Below are 19947 nucleotides of genomic sequence, written 5' to 3' on the forward strand. Positions count from 1 at the left end.
ACTGAATGTTCGGAAAATTCATTTACAAAACAATGTCGTCATACGTTAAATATATGACAAAATCACACGTCTTCACGTGCAAAGAGCGCACGCGTGCAAATGTTCGTGGGTCTAAAAACAGTCAACGTGCGAAAATTTCAACAACTGAAATTACAACAACGAAGGCAGATGCAAGTGAACTTTCTGTTTTCGCGTAAGTTTTTTGGGGCGGTCCAACCAGTCCACTGTCCGTTGTAGCTACTTCGAACGATGAGGCTGCGTGTTATGTAGGCTACTTGGACAATGACCTCAAACTTCAACTGGAGACTTACCTTTTCTGAATCGGTTTTCTCCGCTTACGTGTAGCATACATGGTGTTTGTGTTCATCTTGTTAGTATAAAATGAAAAAGATTGAATCGCTGTAAACTGAAGTTGCTGCCAGAAAAACTAGCACCAAAATGTGAGTAAAATCTCTGCTGGAAAGTAAACAAACGCAACAGAAGGAGTCTAATCCGAAATAGCTGTTATTTTCTTGTCAAAGTGTTGCATTTCAACAAACAAACTTGCGCTTCAACAAATTTCTGAAAATGCCAGGCTAAACGCGCATAATTTTTGTGTAGTTCCGCTAGTTCTTCGTATGAAACTTTGCATCAGATCTGTCAAAGTAGCTCTAGTAAATATTTAGCCTGATATTGAAGCAGACTCATTAAGGATCAAATATAACAACATAGCGAGTTAGGAACGCATTTAAAATGCACTGCCACTAATCCGTTGCCACAAATCTAGGCCTAGTACAATATGGAATTATTTACTATGCTCGTTTATGCACGATTTCTCTGTCAACACTACGCTGCCAGGTAACTAACTACATTAGACAGCTAGCTACTTCAGGTCTCCGCAACACACCCCTCGATCGTCTTCCCACTTTCTACTGCACCCGCTGTTGGATTCATATACATGCATATTCAACTAGACAGAAGAGCACGCCCTCAGCCGACCTAAACTGTGAAGCCCCGGAAGTAAGCTTGTACTGCGCATGTCTTCGTTTTTGAGGGCGAAATATTGAGCTCACCATTAAAGTAGATAGGGCACATCAAACTTTTGAAGGCAAAATAAAACTTCCCCGATGGTATTTTGACACTCGATTGACGACCGTTACGTTTCATATGAAAATCAGATTGAAAAATATGCATTATGTAATAAAATATGCACATTTTGATAAATATTTTTCCAAGACTTCTGGACCAAAACAACCATTGTTTCCGAAACTGCTGCACATAATGAAAATTATGATCACAAAAAATTGAAAGATGAGGTTTTCTTTGGTTCTTAATTCACCTTGGATTTCTACATTGAATTCAATGGACAGAAAGCTCTTTTGCCGTCAACAGTTGTGAACATGCGCAGTAGAGGCCGTTTCCCGATACTTTCTAGGCTTCACTCCTACACTCTCCAGTTCTAATGTACGCTCTATGGTTGGTTTGCTCCTGAGCTCCTGAGCCGTCGTTTAAGCGAGTCTTTGACGTATGCAAGCAGTTTTTTTGTATCACGGGAACGCCGCCATTTTTGTAGGGTCAACGACTTTGTTTTAAAATTATCATGGGGCATCTACTCATGAGGCATGTCAGATACCTTGTATGTGGGTACACAAAAAAGTTGTCATTCATTTTTCTGAGTGAGTTGCCATTCACTCTGAGTACGCCTGAAGGAGAGTATTTTGTCACCGCATTTGTTCATGCCATGGACTGTAGAATGTTCTATTCATTTAAAATATTCCTTCCGTTAGGAAAGAATTAAGAAATAAAACTTGAGGATGACATTTCTCTGTTCAAAAACTAGCTCCCTTCAGCGAGCAGTGCAGAGGTTTCCACAATGAACAAGTATTCTGCCTGGAAAAGAAAAAACTGACTCAGAGAAAATACCTTGGCCATTAGAGCATTCAACTTCTTTGTGTTCATCAGAATCCTGTTTTGGAAAAGCCGCTGTACTCTACATCTATGCTACTACTCAGAATGTTTCTGCAATCTGTAATATATTTGAACTGGTAAGATTTTTAAATTTTTATCTGTTTAACTCTGTGTGTTAAATGTCTTCATAACGCTTAATGCCTGATCTGTGAATTAGATCATGGTTTGTCTTATGGACACTTTAATATTGGAGGTATGTTGGGACTCGGACAGGAATTAGGTCTTTCTGCTGGAGAGAAAGTGTATTGAACAAGTATATAGTTATTTGTACAAATTTGATACTGCAGTCTGACTTATTACAGATTATAATAGAGACTTAATTTGTATTTGTATGAAAATACAAATACCCCCTTCCTCACCACCTACGCAACCCAGCTCCTGGTTCAAGCGATGGTCCTGTCCCGCTTGGACTACTGCAACTCGCTACTGGCTGGTCTGCCAGCATCCGCCATCAGACCCCTGCAGCTCATCCAGAATGCTGCAGCGCGTCTGGTCTACAACCTCCCCAGACATTCCCATGTCACCCCCCTGCTCACTGACCTCCACTGGCTGCCTGTTATGGCTCGCATCAAATTTAAGTCCTTGGTGCTTGCATACCAGGCAGCTAAGGGGTCAGCACCAGGGTACATTCAGAGGATCATCAGACCCTACACACCAGCCAGACCTCTCCGTTCGGCCACCTCTGGACGCTTGGCACCTCCCCCTCTCCGCGTCTGCACTTCCCGCTCCCGTCTGCTGTCTGTCCTGGCCCCTCGCTGGTGGAATGACCTCCCCGTGACGGTCAGAACAGCAGAGAATCTCACCACTTTCAAAGCAGACTGAAGACTCATCTCTTCAGGCTGCACCTCTCCCCACCCCTCTCTAGCCTATAGTTCAGCTCACTGTATCTAGCTAGGATAATTTGATTATGTTAGTGTATCTGGCAGGATTGTTTTTGTATGATTAGGTGTGATTCCAGTGCTAGTTTGTACTTGGTAAGATTCTTGCTTGCTGAACAAGCTTACTCTACAGGGTTGGAGTCCTGATCGATGTGGTCACTTCTGGCACTACGATCCTTACTTTACTCTAGTGTTTCTTTTGCGCCTCTACATCATGAAACCTATGCACTTGTTGTACGTCGCTCTGGATAAGAGCGTCTGCTAAATGCCTATAATGTAATGTAATGTAATGTAAAAAGGCTGTAATATACAACATTTAGGCTATTTTAAGGCCCTAAATGTGGGTAGGTACATGTATATTTGCTGAAAATACAAAAAAGTACCCCAAGAACTATGTTATGATCAATCAAAAATTTTTCAATTTCCATAGATCATGGTTTGGTATTTAATCAGATGCTGAAATTCATATGGATGCACATGTCTTCTGTGAGCATAATGTCCTGTGACAATTTTTTTACAGGTGTGCCACCGTGCAATAATCATACAGTACATTCCACAGTTTAGTAGTTGGGTTTCGACCCCTGCGCATGAACTAAGGGGCATGTCAGAGTCCAAATATTTTAGGGCTCAACTTTACAATCCTTGAACATGGTCATATTATTTTAGTTTACAGAGATGCCATTGCATGCTTACGTTAACAGGCCTGTGCGCGCGCGCGCACACACACACACATACACACAGACACACACACACATAATGATTTATGTATTTGATGGCAGGAGTGTTACAAACATCTACCTAAATATTAGAATTTTGTGGATTTATGTAAATGTGGGACTGGGTTAGTTTACAAACACTCAATTTTTCAGCATTACTTTTTAAAATTATTTAAACAATCCATATTTCCAGAACTTCAGCAGCTTCATTCAAAATGATTCAATCTGTCCCAGTGCTGTGAAGCTATTAAATCCAGAAGGCTATTAAAATCCTGGCTGGTGTCATTCATTAATTCATTTCAAAGACCAAAACGGCATTTGAAGCACAGTGAAATGCCCTGTGAATGCTACACATTTCCTTACTATTCCCTACATTTCACTTGACAATCTGTTACAGAAAGACTTTTGTATTTTGACCAAATAAATACCTGGGAATATCCAATACAATATGAATTGTTAATTAAAAAATAATAATAATCTTATGCTAACCAGGAACCAAAATACAAATTCTGAATGCATGCACCCATAGCAAGCCATGAGAAGAGAAGCAAATCCTTACAGTATAACCTGAATAATACCATTACCTGAATTTGTACAAAAGGTGGAAGTGCTAGTAGGTGGGGACCATGATGGGAACCAAAATACAGTCTGTAGGAGTTTTCAGTCTGTGTTGTCCTGACCACCGTGGGAAGTTTGTTCCCCCACTGCACTGGGGTGCCAGTACAGACAGGAATTGTGACATGGCAAAGATAAATCTTTTATAACTATAAATCAGCCACATGTTAGCTTACCGTATCCGGGGAAAATTATTTTATGATTCATATTATGTCACATTTGGATAGCTGGATATATACATTGCGCATTCAGGTAGAGTACCTAAGGGTATAGGATGGTTGCTGTTATAGGGCTGGCTCTATGGATGACAATCGGCCTGTTTTCACTTGCGTAGAAACATAATACAAACATGTTCTGAACAGTCTGCTAGCAAGAACAGGCTGCTAATCTTCTTGGCTCAGGGTTATGTTCCGTGTTGTCTTGCACCAGCAGTGTTGCGTCCAGCTACACATGCTATGTTTGACTTGTGTAAACCTTCCTTTGCTATTTCAGGTGGATACAGTAAGGACACACCATTTGTGAGCTCACACTCATTGCCCCATTCTCATGCAGTACAGTCAGTACAGTCTGTCATAGCTCCATGGCTCTCTCGGATGTGACAGACTGTGTATCTGTGGGTGATGGAGTATGCTTGATGTGAAGCAACGGTTCCTACCCTGTGGCCTAGTAAAACGCATAAGAAATGACAAGAAATGAACTTTTCCTCAAAACACATAAATGCATCTTTTATGAAGAATGTTGTATGTTAAACTAGCACAAATGAAATGGAACCTTTCTGAACTAATATCTGAACTTATACCACACAACCCATTTCAACATTCTGTACAATAAAGAAAGCTATTTAAATAAAAGTTTGCCCGTATGTAAAATAAATCCAAGGGCCTTTCCCTTTTAATGATGTTGCTTTGCATGCTTTAAAAAATCTTATTTATTGAAATCTTCTTCATACTTTAATGTGCTATGTCTACATTTTGTGGGTTAAAATGAAAGAACTGTTGGATGAAAGGTCTACATAAATATTTTAAGTCTCACAGACAGACAGATCTGTGTGGTGCCTTTTTAAAGATCAGATAAAAAATTGTGTGTTTCTGTGCTGGTGGTGGGTGGTGGTGGTTAATGCAGTTGCAACCAAGAGTTTTTGGGATAGTATGTGGTATACTGGTTACTTAGAGAGCTGAACCTGAGGCCAGTGGGTTTCCTATGATCAGATTACACAGTGTTCGGGGTATCCTGAGAAATGATATGAGCTTTATAAATGAAGTGTAAAATGGACATTTTTGGAAGTAGAGGCTGTGTACTTTGCCCTTGATAAAGAAGGCTTCTACTCCATATAGATGATAATGATACAACATCCAGACATAAGCAACTGGAGTGATTTGGGGGGCTGTGTTGAGTCAACGCTTTGTGGTTTAAGATTCTTTGTTTCATTTGCCTACCTTGTCAAAGATATTGGTAAAGACAGGTCTTCACTTGTGGGGTAGATAATAATCTCCCTGGTAACAGAGGTCTTTCTCAGTCCATTGTCTGCATTACCGCTTTCTTTTGCACATTTTGCCCAAGCCTGCCAAACTTACAGAAAGACAAAATGTCTTACACAATATTTTTAAATTAATGAATGCTGAATGCTTGATGTCATAAAGAACAAAATATGATTGAATTCAGTATGGCTTCTAGATTTAATCAGTATCAGATAAATACTTGTAGGCACTCGCTAAATTGAACATGTGATGTGAAGGTTATAGGTTTGATTTATGTTATAGTAGCTATTAAAAGAGCTAAGTCAGGGTTTTAATAAAAACATTTGTTGAAGTTAGAAAATGATCTCCGAGTGGAAGGCTGGTGTGCAGTTGTAGCTTTGCCTTTAGGCATCGCATCCAACTTAGCACATCTACTCATGGTACACAGTCATCATTCTCTTGAATACAAAGGAATAGGTTCCTTTTGTAGCTTTCTTTCTTGATATCCATCAGACTGGACATTCAGCTGGACACGTCACCACATTGCCTGTTCCCAAATGACTCAAAAAAGTAATTAGATTGATTTTAGACACTTAATCCAATAATAACATTACATATGATGTACCTTAATTCCTAAACCACACGTACATGCATAAATGCATGAGTGACTCATGTCGTTTGGTGTTACTGGAAACATGCACAGACTAATGTAAATCATGCAATCGAAATGTAATCTAAATATTTTGCAGTAGAGCACTTGATTGGTTTCTCTGAAAAATCACCAAATGTGTTATTTTCATTGCCAGGGAGAAAATGTATTTTAAATGAAGAAAACACTTCAAAAGAGTTTTAGATGTAAAGTTATATTTTTGGATAAGCTTTTCCTGAACACATGGCCTGCAGCTCTTTCTTGAGTAAACAGGCATCAGATTCATTCGAGAGATTCCAAACAGATGATCAGTGGGATCATTGACCTGGTAAATTCTGCTTTAAGAGTCATTGGAATATCCACTGTTCCAGGCCTTTACTTGAAATGGTTGGGTGGATAGATAAGAAGCCTGTTCAAAATAAACACCCAGGGCCTGTATTAAATCAGCTTCAACTTGTCCTTAACTTTGAATGGGAAATAAATGCAGAAAAAAGTTTTGCACTTAAATTTGTGAAATTGCTGATCTCACCAATCTAGGTTTGTTAAGAATAACAATTCAACACTGGCCTTCTCTGGACATGAAAACGCCCCCCTCTTTTTCCCCTCTGGCCAGGGAAAAAGAAAGTTATATATCACTTTAAGACATCTTTTAGACATGTACAACGACAGCAAAGCAGTATTACCTGTAACCAGAGCAAGACAATAGGCAACGTGAAATAAGAGATACAAGATCTCATGCATAATTTAGGCAAACCATCAGGTATATCAGCAGCCAGACAAAAACAATTGTAAGGAATATCATTGTACTTTACTGAAAGGTACAATGGTAGTTTCACATGAAGGAACTGAACCTTATTATGTGCCTGGAAGAAATTACTGAAATTGTTGTGCATTATGTAAAAAAGTCCATACATTAACCACATTGTGAAAACAAGGAAACTGGAAGTATTCCAATGAAAGCATGTGATACTGCCATTGAAGGTATTCCATTCAAATAAAAAGATCAAAATACATAAAATAATTCCTTGTGTGGTTACAGAATGCCCAGCTAGAATCTTTTATTATGTTAAAAGCTGGTTCATGTCCCCACAAGTTTTCTACAGTCAGACTATGACACAAGTGGAGCATTATGTGTCTGACTCATGGATGTTCTAAGGGTCTTTTTCCTCTCTGGCAGGCACTGTTCCTGCTGTGACCAGCGGTTCTGGTCAAACAGACCAGAACAGAGTTGAGTCTGGGCAGATGGGTTTGGTCATAGCAGTGGTAACCAACCGTGTTCCTGGAGATCTACCATCCTGTAGGTTTTCACTTTAACCCTAATTTGGCACGCCTGACTCTTCTAATTGGCTCAACAAGATCTCCAACTGTTGAATGAGGTGTGCTTTGTTAGGGTTGGACTGAAAACCTACAGGAAGGTAGATCTCCAGGGACAATGTTGGTTACCACTGGCTCAGGGAGAGTACAGGGCACTGGGAACAGGAACCTGGGGACAGGGAGTGATGTACAAGGTCCCAGTGTACAACCTGCATGCACTGTTCCATAAACACTCCGGTCTGTTGGTTTTAATGGGAACTTGGCCTGAGCTGGGAAGTTGGTGATGCAGCAGAGCCTTTTTCAATGTCCTTCTGTGATCACTTTATGTTTGCACTTGTTTAGAGAATGTTTTATGAAGTACTATGAACTGAATACTGTAAAAACAAAACACACTCAGCTGTGTTTGCAGGGGACAGGGGGTATTGTAATGTTCAGAACAGATGTTGATTGAATCCACAGATAAGTCAGCGCTGATAAAGCTTTAAGGAAACAGCCCAAATGCAATCAAAAATCAGTTAAACCAAGCCTTACACCTGGGAATAAGAGAACACACTTTCTGTTGTTTAACTTACTTCTAAAACAACTTCACTATGAGTTCCTCATAGTTACCAATGTGTGTTGCATGTGTATTACATCACTTTCAGTTAAAACATGGGGCTTTCTTCTATTTTGAGACATCCATAATCTGCAGATGTGGCACAGTGGTGCAGTGGGTAGCAGTCACCTCACAGCAAGAATCTGGCCTGGGCCTTCCTGTGTGTTTGCATGGTCTCCCCGTGTTCGTGTGGGTTTGTGAACACCCCTTCTAATTCGAGGTTTTGACTATTTCAGCCACACCCATTGATAGCAGGTGCATAAAATCAAGCATACAGCCATGCAAGCTCCATTTACAAACACTGGCAGTAGAATGAGACATATCGAAGAGCTCAGTGACTTTCAACGTGGCACTGTCATAGGGTGCCACCTTTCCGACAAGTCAGTTAGTCAAATTTCTGCCCAACTAGAGCTGCCCCTGTCAATTATAGACCTATTTCAGCAGATGAGCCAATAGGATCTAAATTTGATTTCTTGAGTAATAGCTTGATTTCTGCCATCTTAAAGGATGTAGGAACATTGCATGATAACAATGAGAATTATGTCCAGAATCAGTTTTTGTCATGGTTTGGTTAGATTTTTCCTGTTACTGTATTTTACCACTGAAGAAAATCATTATTATTACATGAAGCTGGAAATGGAGTTGCAATAAGGTTACATATCAACATTTCTTCGGCTCACCCTGCCTAAAATTGATTATCAATTTAATAGCACGAACACAGCTCATTTTTGGGATTCAAGCAGCCCTCAAACGTGCAGTACCTCCACATAGCCAGCTGGTAATTAACTTACGTCTACTACAAACTTGTTTAGAGTTGCAATCACGTCAAGTGTGATTTCATTAAATAACAACTCAGTTAAAGTTTTCTGTGAGCCACTATTGAAATATAATTTGACTAAGTCTATTTTATAAACGAGGCCCCTAGTAACCCTCTCTCTCTGCCAAGGTCACTTAAGGCAAAGAGTCAAAGACATTCTGCTACAGCTGAGTGGCCTATTTTTCCTTTTCCCCACAAATGTATACAGGCTCTTGTTTATGGTTTTTAAACTCTCAACTCAAACACAATTATCACTGTGCCCGTGCTTCTAGAAACACTCCAAGTGGCAGTTGGAAATGCTAGTAACTGGCAGTTGGAAATGCTAGTAAGAATAATTTCTTATTCATAAATATAGAAATATATATTAAAAGAGAGTAAAATGACTCATTACACAACAATGCTGAAGTCCAAAGCAGCATTCATGGATGTTTCCAGTAACAACCATTTGCTGTAAACATCCGAGAATGCTAGGATGATGTAATAACGTAGAACAAATCCAGTAGGGCAACATTTGGAGGACTTCAATGATTAACAACTGAAAACAGGTTGTGATAAACGCAAATTCAAAAGGAAGCATTCATGCGACACCCCCTGCTGGTTTAAAGTAGGAAAACACTGACCATGTTTATGAAATTGTAGGCAGTGGGCTTGAGTGAAAGGAAGGGTCTCATGCTTCAGCCATGACAAGAAAATTCATAAGTTCCTCCATTGAATTGTATGGTGTATGGTGTATATAATGCTTTGTCCCTTCAAGCTGAACTTGTGTCTAACCTGTTTTACATGCCAATTATGATATCTGTTAGTTTTAAGGCCAGTTTCAGCATTCTAAAACAATATACAGGGAGCAAACTGCTCAATTAATATGTGTTGACTATTAACAGTGTTTTAAGGATCTTTACTGTCAGTCCATATCTGTTGTGAATGTATGTGCCATTTCTGTATTAAATTTTAATGTATACTATTAGTTTAACTATATATCTGGATCATAGCATTATGTAAGTGTTTCTCATAATATTATTATCACAGCAGCACAAACATATTACAGTGGCCATAAGTATGCTTTAACTGCTGTGAATTTATTATTTTAAAAAAATTATAATTCCGATTCGGAAGAAAGTTGATCCAGACTAGTACTCTTTTCCGAATGCATTCTGAAAATATTCCACCAGATGGCAGAATTTGACTATTGATATCCATGATCTCCTTCAGGTGCAGCTTAGTTGCTTTCGCTGTTCATGTTCCCTTTCATACCTACAATGACCAATTAAACACACACACACACACCTGCACACACACACACAATGGAATTTAGTGCAACTGTAAAATTCTGTTACCAATAATTAATATACTAGCCATTATGTTATACAGATTATTACAAGCATTTAAATGGTAGCAACTTCTGAATGTATGCTTTAATTATGACATTTCATTTCTTATAGTGCTTGCTTCCACTACTGCAGTATGCAGTTAACTTTCCCCATCATAAAGAGCTCATTGGAGGGCTGGTTCAGAGACACTTTACTCTGCCTAAGGACTAGAAAATACTTTAGCCCTGAGGGTATCAGGGCCAGTTTCCTCACTGAAGGCTTCAGGGCATTCAAATTGGTAGAGTGCAGTCTGAAATAAAATACATATTAAACAACCAGGTTTTTTGTACACAATTTATTTCAATCAAATCGCAATCATAAGGCCATCCTGTCATTGAAAATATATCCTGATTATGTACAAGAATGAATACAGCGCAGAATCTCTCTCCACAGGGAGGAAAGAACACCTGCAGCCGTGCTTCTTTCAATAAGAACATCTTTATCGCTCTAAACCTTCATTTCTTCAAAGTGCTTCTGCAGTGTATCACCATCCCTTTGTAGAAAGAAATCTGTCCATCATATCAAAGGATCTCTCCGGCTGGTCATACGGCAGAATGTGCCCCCCTCCTCGAACGATCACCTGTATGGCGAGAGGGAGGGAAGAGACAAAAGTACAGGCAGGTCGTGAGTAAACACGGTAGCCAACTGACTGCACTGGACGCCACACACAACACACAGCCAATGAGGCATTATTCATGTGTGGGCTTATGAATGCTGCTTGTGCAGTTATTTTACAGGTATTGGGACAAGGGAGGCACCAAATACAGAATCTGGTTCCCAAAGAATCCCTCCGCGGTATTTCCCCAGAATGAAGAGCACGAGACAAGAACGAGACTTACGATGTGCATGCAAGAGGCTGTTCATAAATCAACAGTGTGGCATTCACATGTAATATAGGTATGCAAGAACATAACACAGTCTTAGTTACATCACTGCAACTTCACACTGGACTGACGACTACATCCGCAAAAACACAACTTCACAGAGTCAGGCATTCAATGGCAGGCAATATTATTATTCTTATTCTTATTATTATTATTAGTAGTAGTAGTATTATTATTATTATCATTATCATTTACCATTATCATCTTTCCTGCTGAACAGTAGAGTGTTTTAGGCTATGGGCCATTATTTATTATATTAGGCAAAATGCTGGTGAAAACTAAAAGTTTACAATAATTCTACACAACGGTCATTTTTACAGCCTAATGCTTGCGTTGTCAGTTTGTTTCATTTCCTTTTTGTCTTGGTTGGTTATTGTTACTGTTGGTCAAGAAAGACAAACATAAAGGGGAAATGAAAATAGAAATCACTTTAAGGAGGAAAGCAGTGAATTTGGGTCAGAATTACTCAAACTCTGGTTTCAGTATTCAGACAAACCCCAAAAATGCAGTACATTCCCAATGGACAGAACAGACCTGCATCTCTGAGAAAGATCCTGAATAAAGTTACTTGCAAGCAGAACAAGTAAAATACTTTATGTTATTTTATTCTAGATCAGGACAACTGCCTAAACTTTATTTACAGTCTGTAGCTGATGTAGAATAGACATCAAATAGGCCTCATTGTCAGTTCAGTCTAATGCTGGTCAATTGATGCTGTCAGCAAAGTTGGCCTGTCCTTTGTTCCTTCTTTATTCTCCACAGTTTAAACCACTGATGTGTACAGAAAGCACACAGCTACACAGCAGGCAGACTCCACCTACAGTTCCCTTGCAAGAAAGCCTGCAGCAATAACAACAGCAGCCTGAATGGACAAAGGTCAAAAAATGGAAAACCACGCAGGACTTTAATCTCAGAACCACCCTTCCAGCCCAATTTCACATCACAATCTCCCGTGAGATGCAGCAATTCAAGTGTGAAAACCAGCCAACCTCCATTCAGCAATCACTGAACTGTATCAGTGAAAAGTCTAAGGTATAGGGTGACATTAGAAATGGTCACTGAAACACGGGAGACCAATTCGGCTTCTGACCTGGAAGAACTCCCCCACTTGACGGACATATCCTGCGACCTCAGTGTCACTGGGCTGGATCTTCCAGTAGAACCGCTGGGCTTTTTTGTACTCGTCAGCTCTGGACCACGCCACAGTGGGCAAGAAACGCTCGGTTAGCGGTGCCGCTACGATCACATCAAGCTGCCCACTGTAGAGCAGCACCTAAGACAGACGAGACAGGCATACACAAATACATCAAACCTTTATTGGCAATTAAAAGGCACAAAAGTGGGGTCAATGAGGACAAAAACCCAATGGGCTAAATGCACCCAGCACCCTGACCTAATAAATTGCTGATTGATTGTGTTTTTAAAGAATGGTACATGGTGGCCAAAAATTGGCAAAACTTTAGGAAAAACATTCATCTTGGCTTAAGTTGCTGAATCCTGCATAATTTTTGTCAGACAGGCAGAGAAAGACTTCCGTATGTAGAAAGACCATTTTGGCTGAGTGGACAGATTCTTATTTCATCAGAAATCCACATGAACATGTATAAACTGCATCAGCAGTTAACTTTTTGCATCCAATTAGACTAAAATGTTCCACTTGTAAGTGCTATAAGACCAGTATTCTGCAGAGACACTAGTCACCCTCATCAAAGTAGAACAATTCTTGTGTGCTACAGCATAGCCCCAACATACATACACATAAATGTGTCTTTAGCCCAGATACAGATACCGTGGCCTTTTCTTTTACATAAACAAAGCACACATCTTTAAGCTGCCAGAGTTATAATTTCACCACAGATTAAACCCACGTTGTCTCCATCTAATGACTCCACCCTAGTCCCACACCAGTTGCTGCAGAGCTCTGCTGGGGGGGCGGGGTGTTTTACACCATAGCGGAGGAGAGAGAAGATCCTTTCCAGCCACCAGAGGCGCAGGACTGTGGAACACACACTGGGCCCACAGGCACAGTGACACAGCAGCCCTCCACCTGACACGGGAGCCTAGAGCTGGGGCAGTGGGTGGCCGTGCTAGCCAGTCAGGTCGGCTCTGCAGAGCTCCCTCACCCTGTAGTTGTCCATGAGGACGCCCAGCCAGGGTTTGATGGACTTCATGACGTCTTGCAACAAATGCTTCTCCACCTCGGAACCGTCATTGAAGGTGAGGTTTCCAACATGGATGGAGCTCCTCACAGCTGGGAGGGTCACAAACTGGCCGAAGTACTCTTGGTCCACAGGCTCCTGTGAGCGGGAGTTATATCACACACAGATATACAGCCAGACCAGTCAGTGTCAATAAAATGTCTGGGGTTAAACTGTCCAGCTATTTTTTCTCCCCCTTGAGTCTGTGATTACGTATGCATATGGAAGTGTTCATTTGAGTTTGTTGTTCATGCATTTCCAGTCTATTTTTAATGTCGAGCTCAGTAAGTCAATCTGCATGGACTGGTTGCCATGGCAATAAAGTATTTAATCTTGAAGGAGGATTTGTGAAACTGGTGTATTAAATCACAAATTACATTCAGCCAAACCAAAATACCAGGGCATACACTTTTTTTTTTTTTTACAAATGAATGAATAAGTGTTAATGTTAAAAGAAGGTATAATATACAATGACAAAATAAAACTATACAAAACCAAAAAAGTCCAATATTCAGTCTAGAATTAAAAACTTGCCCGTGAAGACTAATCATTTCATGCTGCTTCATCTGACATTAGATGAAACTCTTTCACCAGAAAATCCATTTACAAAACAATTTAGACAACATCCAAGCCATAATTCTCTCCCTGAGGAGTAAGTTGTACCTGACACTGCAGGAAGTTGAAGTAGTTAGTGCACCCAGTGACGTTCTGGAAGAATGACGGATATGGGCTCAAATCACCATTCAGCAAGCTGTCAAAAAGCTGAGGAACAAACGAAGACCACTCAAATCAGTACAGCATAAAAACACCTGCACAATTACTTTTGGCCAGAAGACAGTACTGTATATTCACAAAGAAAGTTCACAGAGAAACAGCACAAACTCACACACAGACTCGTACTGCACATGGATGGAGGATAACAGACTTCCATAACGGAGTATGTTCTATATCTGGAAGCACAGCATTTCTAATAACTCAAATACTAATAATTGTACTATTATGTCTGGACGATAATGGTTCTTCACTAATTTTAAGTCCCTACCGTACACCTCTCTCACTCTGTGTGAAGGGCGCCCCCTGTTGTCCTTACTTCAAAAGCCTCCACCCACTTCTGCTGTTGGATGAGTCGTACCCCGGCATCTGTCTGCTCCTGGACGTGCTGCTTCTGCAGCTCGTCCACCAAGCCAGTCTGGTACAGAAAGTCTGCGTACCCCCCCAGCATCTGAGGGGAAGAGCGCGAGAGGGACTCAGAACAGAGAGCACAGAAACTCAGAGCACCGCGGAAAGCAGTTAAGAGTTATCCAAGAAGTACAGGGAGGGAGAGATAAGGAAACTCATCTCAGGCACAGCCATCGAAGTCAGAATCGCAACGTTATTCCTTTTTTCACCTGGTAAACTGGTTGAGAATGCTAGACTTACAAACACTCAGAACAGGCCCCCATAGCATCAAAAAAAGAAAGAGCTGATATACTTGTTTCTGTAACAATCATGACCTGGACACCCAACTAGTGAATGAAGTTATGAGGCGGACAACACCTCTTTTTACAATATACAGATCACAAGACTGAAAATAGATAAAAGTGTGTTCCCAGGTCCTGTGAAGAGCAGATTACACAGACATTACATTACATTACATTTACTTAGAAGACGCTCTTCTCCAGAGCGGTGTACACAAGTGGAGAACATCAGTGTCATTCTCAGGATTTCCAGGATCAAATTAAATACAATTCACTAATTTCAAAGTCAAGACCCCTGAAATATAATGGTCTTAACCATCTGTTATATCAAATGAACATTAGTATCTTTTTTCAAAAAATGAAACTGGCTTTAAAAACACAAAACGGACAGCATAGACAGCATTTTAGAAAGGGTAGAATTGGTGAATGCATACGCGCCAATCAGAGAGCTGATACAGTAAACGTCCAGATTATCACAAAATGACCATTCCTGGATTCAGTTAAATCAGCATCAAATCTTTACAAGAACATATAGAAAACACCCTGAAACTGTCGTCTAACGCAGCCCCAACAGGAGAGGAGTGCCAGGAGTACGCACCACTTCTGGGTCACACAGCCCGTCACCGATGGCGACACCTCTGAAGTTGATCTTCACCTTGGCGGAGGGGTTGTTTTTGTGGATGTAATAGCCAATCGCTGGAACATACTTCCCTGCATAAGACTTCAATACAAACAACATTCCATTATTACCAATACAACAACAGGTACAGTGCTCTCCAAAAGCATGGGAACGGTTTTAAATATTTGCAGATTTAAATCCATTCGTGCATGCATTTCACTTGCTGAAGAGGGGATTAAAGACATAAATCCCCCGAAACAAAAATCAACTGAAAGTAGCTGCAGTGAAGGCCTGGAAAGGCATTGCCAAATAATATACCAAACAACTGGCAATGCCAATGGGCTGTAGACAGCTGGAAATGGGGGGACAACACAAGAACAACTGTTCATGTAAAATGGTAAAGCTTATACGCATGTAAATATCATGAAATAAAAGCTGATCGTCTGTATATTTGTCTCACATTCATGTTTTGATCTCAAATCCCAATGCGTTAATTATCCCAAATATACCAAAATTCAAATTTCACTCTATTGTTCCCATACCTTTGGAGGGCACTGTTATGCATTTACATTCTTTAGGTGATTTTGTAGCTAGTATTTTCTCCCCAAACTAATCTAATGAGAGTTGTACCAATTTGTGTCTTATCGCGTCTGCCTAATTTTCTCATTTTAGTTATAAAGATGAAGAAAATGCAGTCTTACCTCCCCAGTGGCATAGAAATCATTTGGCTGGAACTCACTGAAGATCTGGAAGAACTGAGTCAGTGCGCTGAAGAGAAACAACAGAAGCGACTCCTTTTAACACTAAATCATGGATTTACGGGAAAAAAATCTGAACGGGAGCACAACATATGGTGAAACACAGAAATTACATGCACGTCAAAAAACTCAAAAAAAAGAAGAATTCACTGAATAAAACTTAAGAGTCCACACACTGCATATGCTCCTGAGTAACATGAATTTATAAACATCAGAAAGAGACTTTAATAAATTCACGTTATTAAGGAGCATATACAGTGAGAACGGCTCTTCCTTTTCACTCAGCACAATGAACCCGCCCACAGCTTGCCTGTAGAGATCTCTGCCTACATCATCCTGGTCGCGGGCAAATCCTCTATCATCGTCTGTAAAGCTGAATCCTGTTCCCACCTGAGGAGGAGAACACAGCAGTTTACCTTCAGCACACAAAACACAAAACAGAATATGTCCTATATAATACTAAAGCACAGAATGAGAAAAACTGTGCATATGAATGTGGATATTCCCAAAGCTCAGACTTGGTTCAGAGAGTAACACAGGCTAATGTGATGAGCAGGTTTGGTTTAAGTTAAATTGGCAACCTCCAGTGGTTGTTCAATCCACAAAATGTACATTGGAACTTGTATTGCATAAAACAGTCAGTCTGACTGGAGTAAACTTTGCAAATGGTGGAGAGAAACATTATTTAGCCATCCAGGGATCTATGAGTGAATCCTGAGGGTAACAGTTTAATTTTAATAATCATATCTCATAACTGTCATCTTTCAGGTGTGGCTGATATACAGTCTGAGAGGGGGTACACATACTGGGTTGTCGATGTAAAGAACAGAGTATCTGGATGTCCAGGGGTAACTCCTGAACCCCGCTGTAAACAGAAGATATCATGGTACTGTCAGACAGCATGCAGGGTAAATAGCAGGTCACTGCCTTTGACATAATTATTGCCTCAGCACATAGAATAGAGTATTAGCATCTTCCATGTACACACAAATACGCTCCATTGATAACCTCGCACGCCTACCTGTTAGGTTCTGATACACCACATAAGGACCGTGCTCCACAAAAAGTCCAAACATCGAGGTGCCTCCAGGACCTCCCTGAAGCCACAGCAGCACTGGAGCAGCCTCAGGTCTCTCCTAAAGGGTATTTACACATGGATACACTGTATACTCTGAATATATAAGTGGACAGAATGCATACATACATTTAAATCTAATGGCAGGATTTTCTACAGAGCAAAAGCATATTTATGGTTGGCTGGAACTATTAGCAAGATATGCAAAATGAAAACAAAGCGATACAAAATAGCATGTGCGAACAAGCAACACTGTCCATTTGTGATTTCAAACAGTCTTCTGTAGTGAAATCTTTTCTTTGCGCATCATGGCATCCAAGCCTCGTTAAAGCCGCCACTTCTTTGCCAGACATACATAACATCTGTCCCACTGGGCAATTTAAAAGATTTACTGACTTTTGATTTCAAAATTGATTATAACTGGAGTCCATTCAAAAGGCACGTCCCACTCTGCTCATCACTTGCATCTAATAAAACTGGGTGGAGTTACTGCAACTGTATGCCACTGAGAGCTCTGTTTACATCCCTGTGTGTGCGTGTAAGTCATGCTGTATGTCATGTACTAATAATATTATTGTTAAACAGTGACTTACAGGTTACAACTCATAAGCAATATGGACGTTATCCATGTACAGAGTTGGGTATCTATCCATGTTAATTTGATTTGGGCATTTCATTTGGGATTTGACCCTGGCCTGTACAGCCAGGGTCAAAGTTCATATGCTTGGGACATGAAGGTACATGGTTCCTATCATTCATACTATATGTGTATACATACAACTGCATCACTACAGATAAACATTAAACATTTTGTTCTCAAACTGGAAAACGTTTACCTGTGCTGGAAAGAACCAGAAAAAGAGATTGCTGTTATAGGTCTTGTTAACTGTGAGGTAACCAGAGTAACTCTTCACGTTGGCTCCAGGAAGGGGCCCCACCAAACTGAGTCTTCTGGCTGGGACATAAGAGGTTTGATTTCAAAACCTCTAAAAACATAGGCAAAGAGTACTGAACACTACAGTGTAACAATAATGGTATGGTTCTGATTCAAGAGAAGCAATTAAAAATTACTTTTTCGCAGAAGCCACCGAGATGTCGTATCTACATCCTTTCCAATCCAATATGGGAATATACTCACAACAATTAGTGAAATGAAAGCGATTTAATCATCCCTTAACTACAGTATGTACACGCTCACCTTCCTCTACGTTCCCTCGCTCCAAATAAGGCGTTAGAAAGAGGGGCTTGCCGGGATCCGGTCCTTTTGGCTTGGTCACCCGGAGAGACTTGCGGCAGAAGAAACTTGAACATCCCCTGGATAGCACCGGCTCGGAAGCGATCCACAATGCTAGAAGAAGACTGACCGTTTCCTTCAGCATTGTGACTACAGAAAAATAGAGTGACAGGTGAAGAAGCTGTACTGTGACCAACCTAAGGAACATGACACCAGATAGATAGCTTTAAGTAATCTAAGCCATTGCAACGCGAGAGGCCTTGTTTCGGAATTTCGCTTCTGTTTGCACAACTGGCGTGTCGCTGGGGCGGTTTTCCCATTTTTGTTGGAGAATACAGTTTCGACAGCAGGCCTATCTGAATCACTCTTTGCTAGTTATCATAACCAGCTGGCATCTGAGAGTCTCGCCATTGTCAGAACTGAATTGGTTTTACTGAGAGTAAGAAACTACGTTAGCGAATGCAGATTTTAGCTAGCATTAACATTTTTATGCGGGACATATAAAAAATGTCTATGTCTGAAAAGCATTGCCGCTTTATTCTTATATTATTGTCACCCAGAAAAGTGACAAGACAAAACTAGACTCACTAGCTCGCTTACAGTAGAGAGGCCGACTGATACCAACTATCTACCAATAAGATAGCCTACCAGCTCTAGCTGCGTAATTGTTTAGCGATTACCAATATATTTGCTGGATTGTAAAATGAAACATAGTAGTCACACAACAACTGTAAAGGCATTACTGGCAAAATATTCCTACCTCTTTATTGTGTTGTCTTCCTTGCAGCAGTAATGCTAAGTTAAAAGGTTAGAAGCGGTGATACATGAGCGTGCACTTCTGAGAAATGATTTCGAATGTGTGCGGTCATATGATCACAGGGATGTCACGTGATGTCGTCATTTGGCACGGACAAACCAGAGACTGTAAAAAATAGGGACAAACCAGAATTTCTGGGACAAACTGTCATGTGCCTTCAATAATCAGGGGGTGGACAAATCACAATGTGGGCACACATCAGCTGATCAGTGAAATTTGTTTCATATCCAAACGCATCAATGTGCATTTAATGTTAAAAGTTCCAGTTGTTATCATTTTGAAAAACATACCACTATATTCCTTTAGTACAGTGTTTCGATTGTACTCACTGAATGCACAGATTAAATCCCAGATGGAAATTTAATATATTGAATTAATCAAAACAAAATGCACGATCAAGATATTATATATTAGCTAAATATCCAAATTATTGCAGCTTTAAAATATTGTAATATATTTCTTAAAAACGGCTGTGAAATATATTTAAGGGTTGGAGGGTTGGAGCAGTATGCTCACAAACTATCCCTTGATTAAATCTCCCTCAACCCTT

At 40.3% G+C, this 19947-nt stretch overlaps 2 protein-coding genes and 1 long non-coding RNA gene across 4 annotated transcripts in view; 1 reads left to right on the forward strand and 2 right to left on the reverse strand.

The window, feature by feature from the left end:
- The window catches only part of ahr1a (aryl hydrocarbon receptor 1a), a 33806-nt gene extending 32691 nt beyond the window's left edge, over positions 1-1115 (reverse strand). The window contains exon 1 of one of the 2 annotated variants that reach the window (XM_064348335.1): positions 312-957. In XM_064348335.1, coding sequence (XP_064204405.1) covers positions 312-367 — 56 coding nt within the window. In that variant the 5' untranslated portion in view covers positions 368-957. Of the gene's footprint in view, positions 1-311 lie in introns of both variants that reach the window. The other variant, XM_064348345.1, reaches the window with a different exon arrangement.
- Positions 79-5353, forward strand: LOC135261756 (uncharacterized). The gene is made up of 3 exons (XR_010332019.1): positions 79-193; positions 1942-2024; positions 4649-5353. It is a non-coding gene; the product is annotated as an uncharacterized LOC135261756 (long non-coding RNA).
- Positions 5354-10594: 5241 nt separating this feature from the next.
- cpvl (carboxypeptidase vitellogenic like) lies at positions 10595-19484 on the reverse strand. The gene is made up of 13 exons (XM_064348366.1): positions 19341-19484; positions 18545-18730; positions 18183-18301; positions 17293-17407; positions 17078-17136; positions 16582-16661; positions 16215-16281; positions 15493-15615; positions 14528-14659; positions 14101-14199; positions 13363-13536; positions 12330-12512; positions 10595-10935 (listed from the first exon to the last, which is right to left on the reverse strand). Exons 2-13 carry the CDS (start codon positions 18723-18725, stop codon positions 10840-10842), a joined length of 1428 nt encoding a protein of 475 aa, XP_064204436.1. The 5' UTR covers positions 18726-18730; positions 19341-19484; the 3' UTR covers positions 10595-10839.
- Positions 19485-19947: the final 463 nt, after the last annotated feature.

The sequence above is a fragment of the Anguilla rostrata genome, chromosome 1 (genome assembly GCF_018555375.3).
Source record: "Anguilla rostrata isolate EN2019 chromosome 1, ASM1855537v3, whole genome shotgun sequence".
Classification (NCBI taxonomy): Eukaryota; Metazoa; Chordata; class Actinopteri; order Anguilliformes; family Anguillidae; genus Anguilla; species Anguilla rostrata.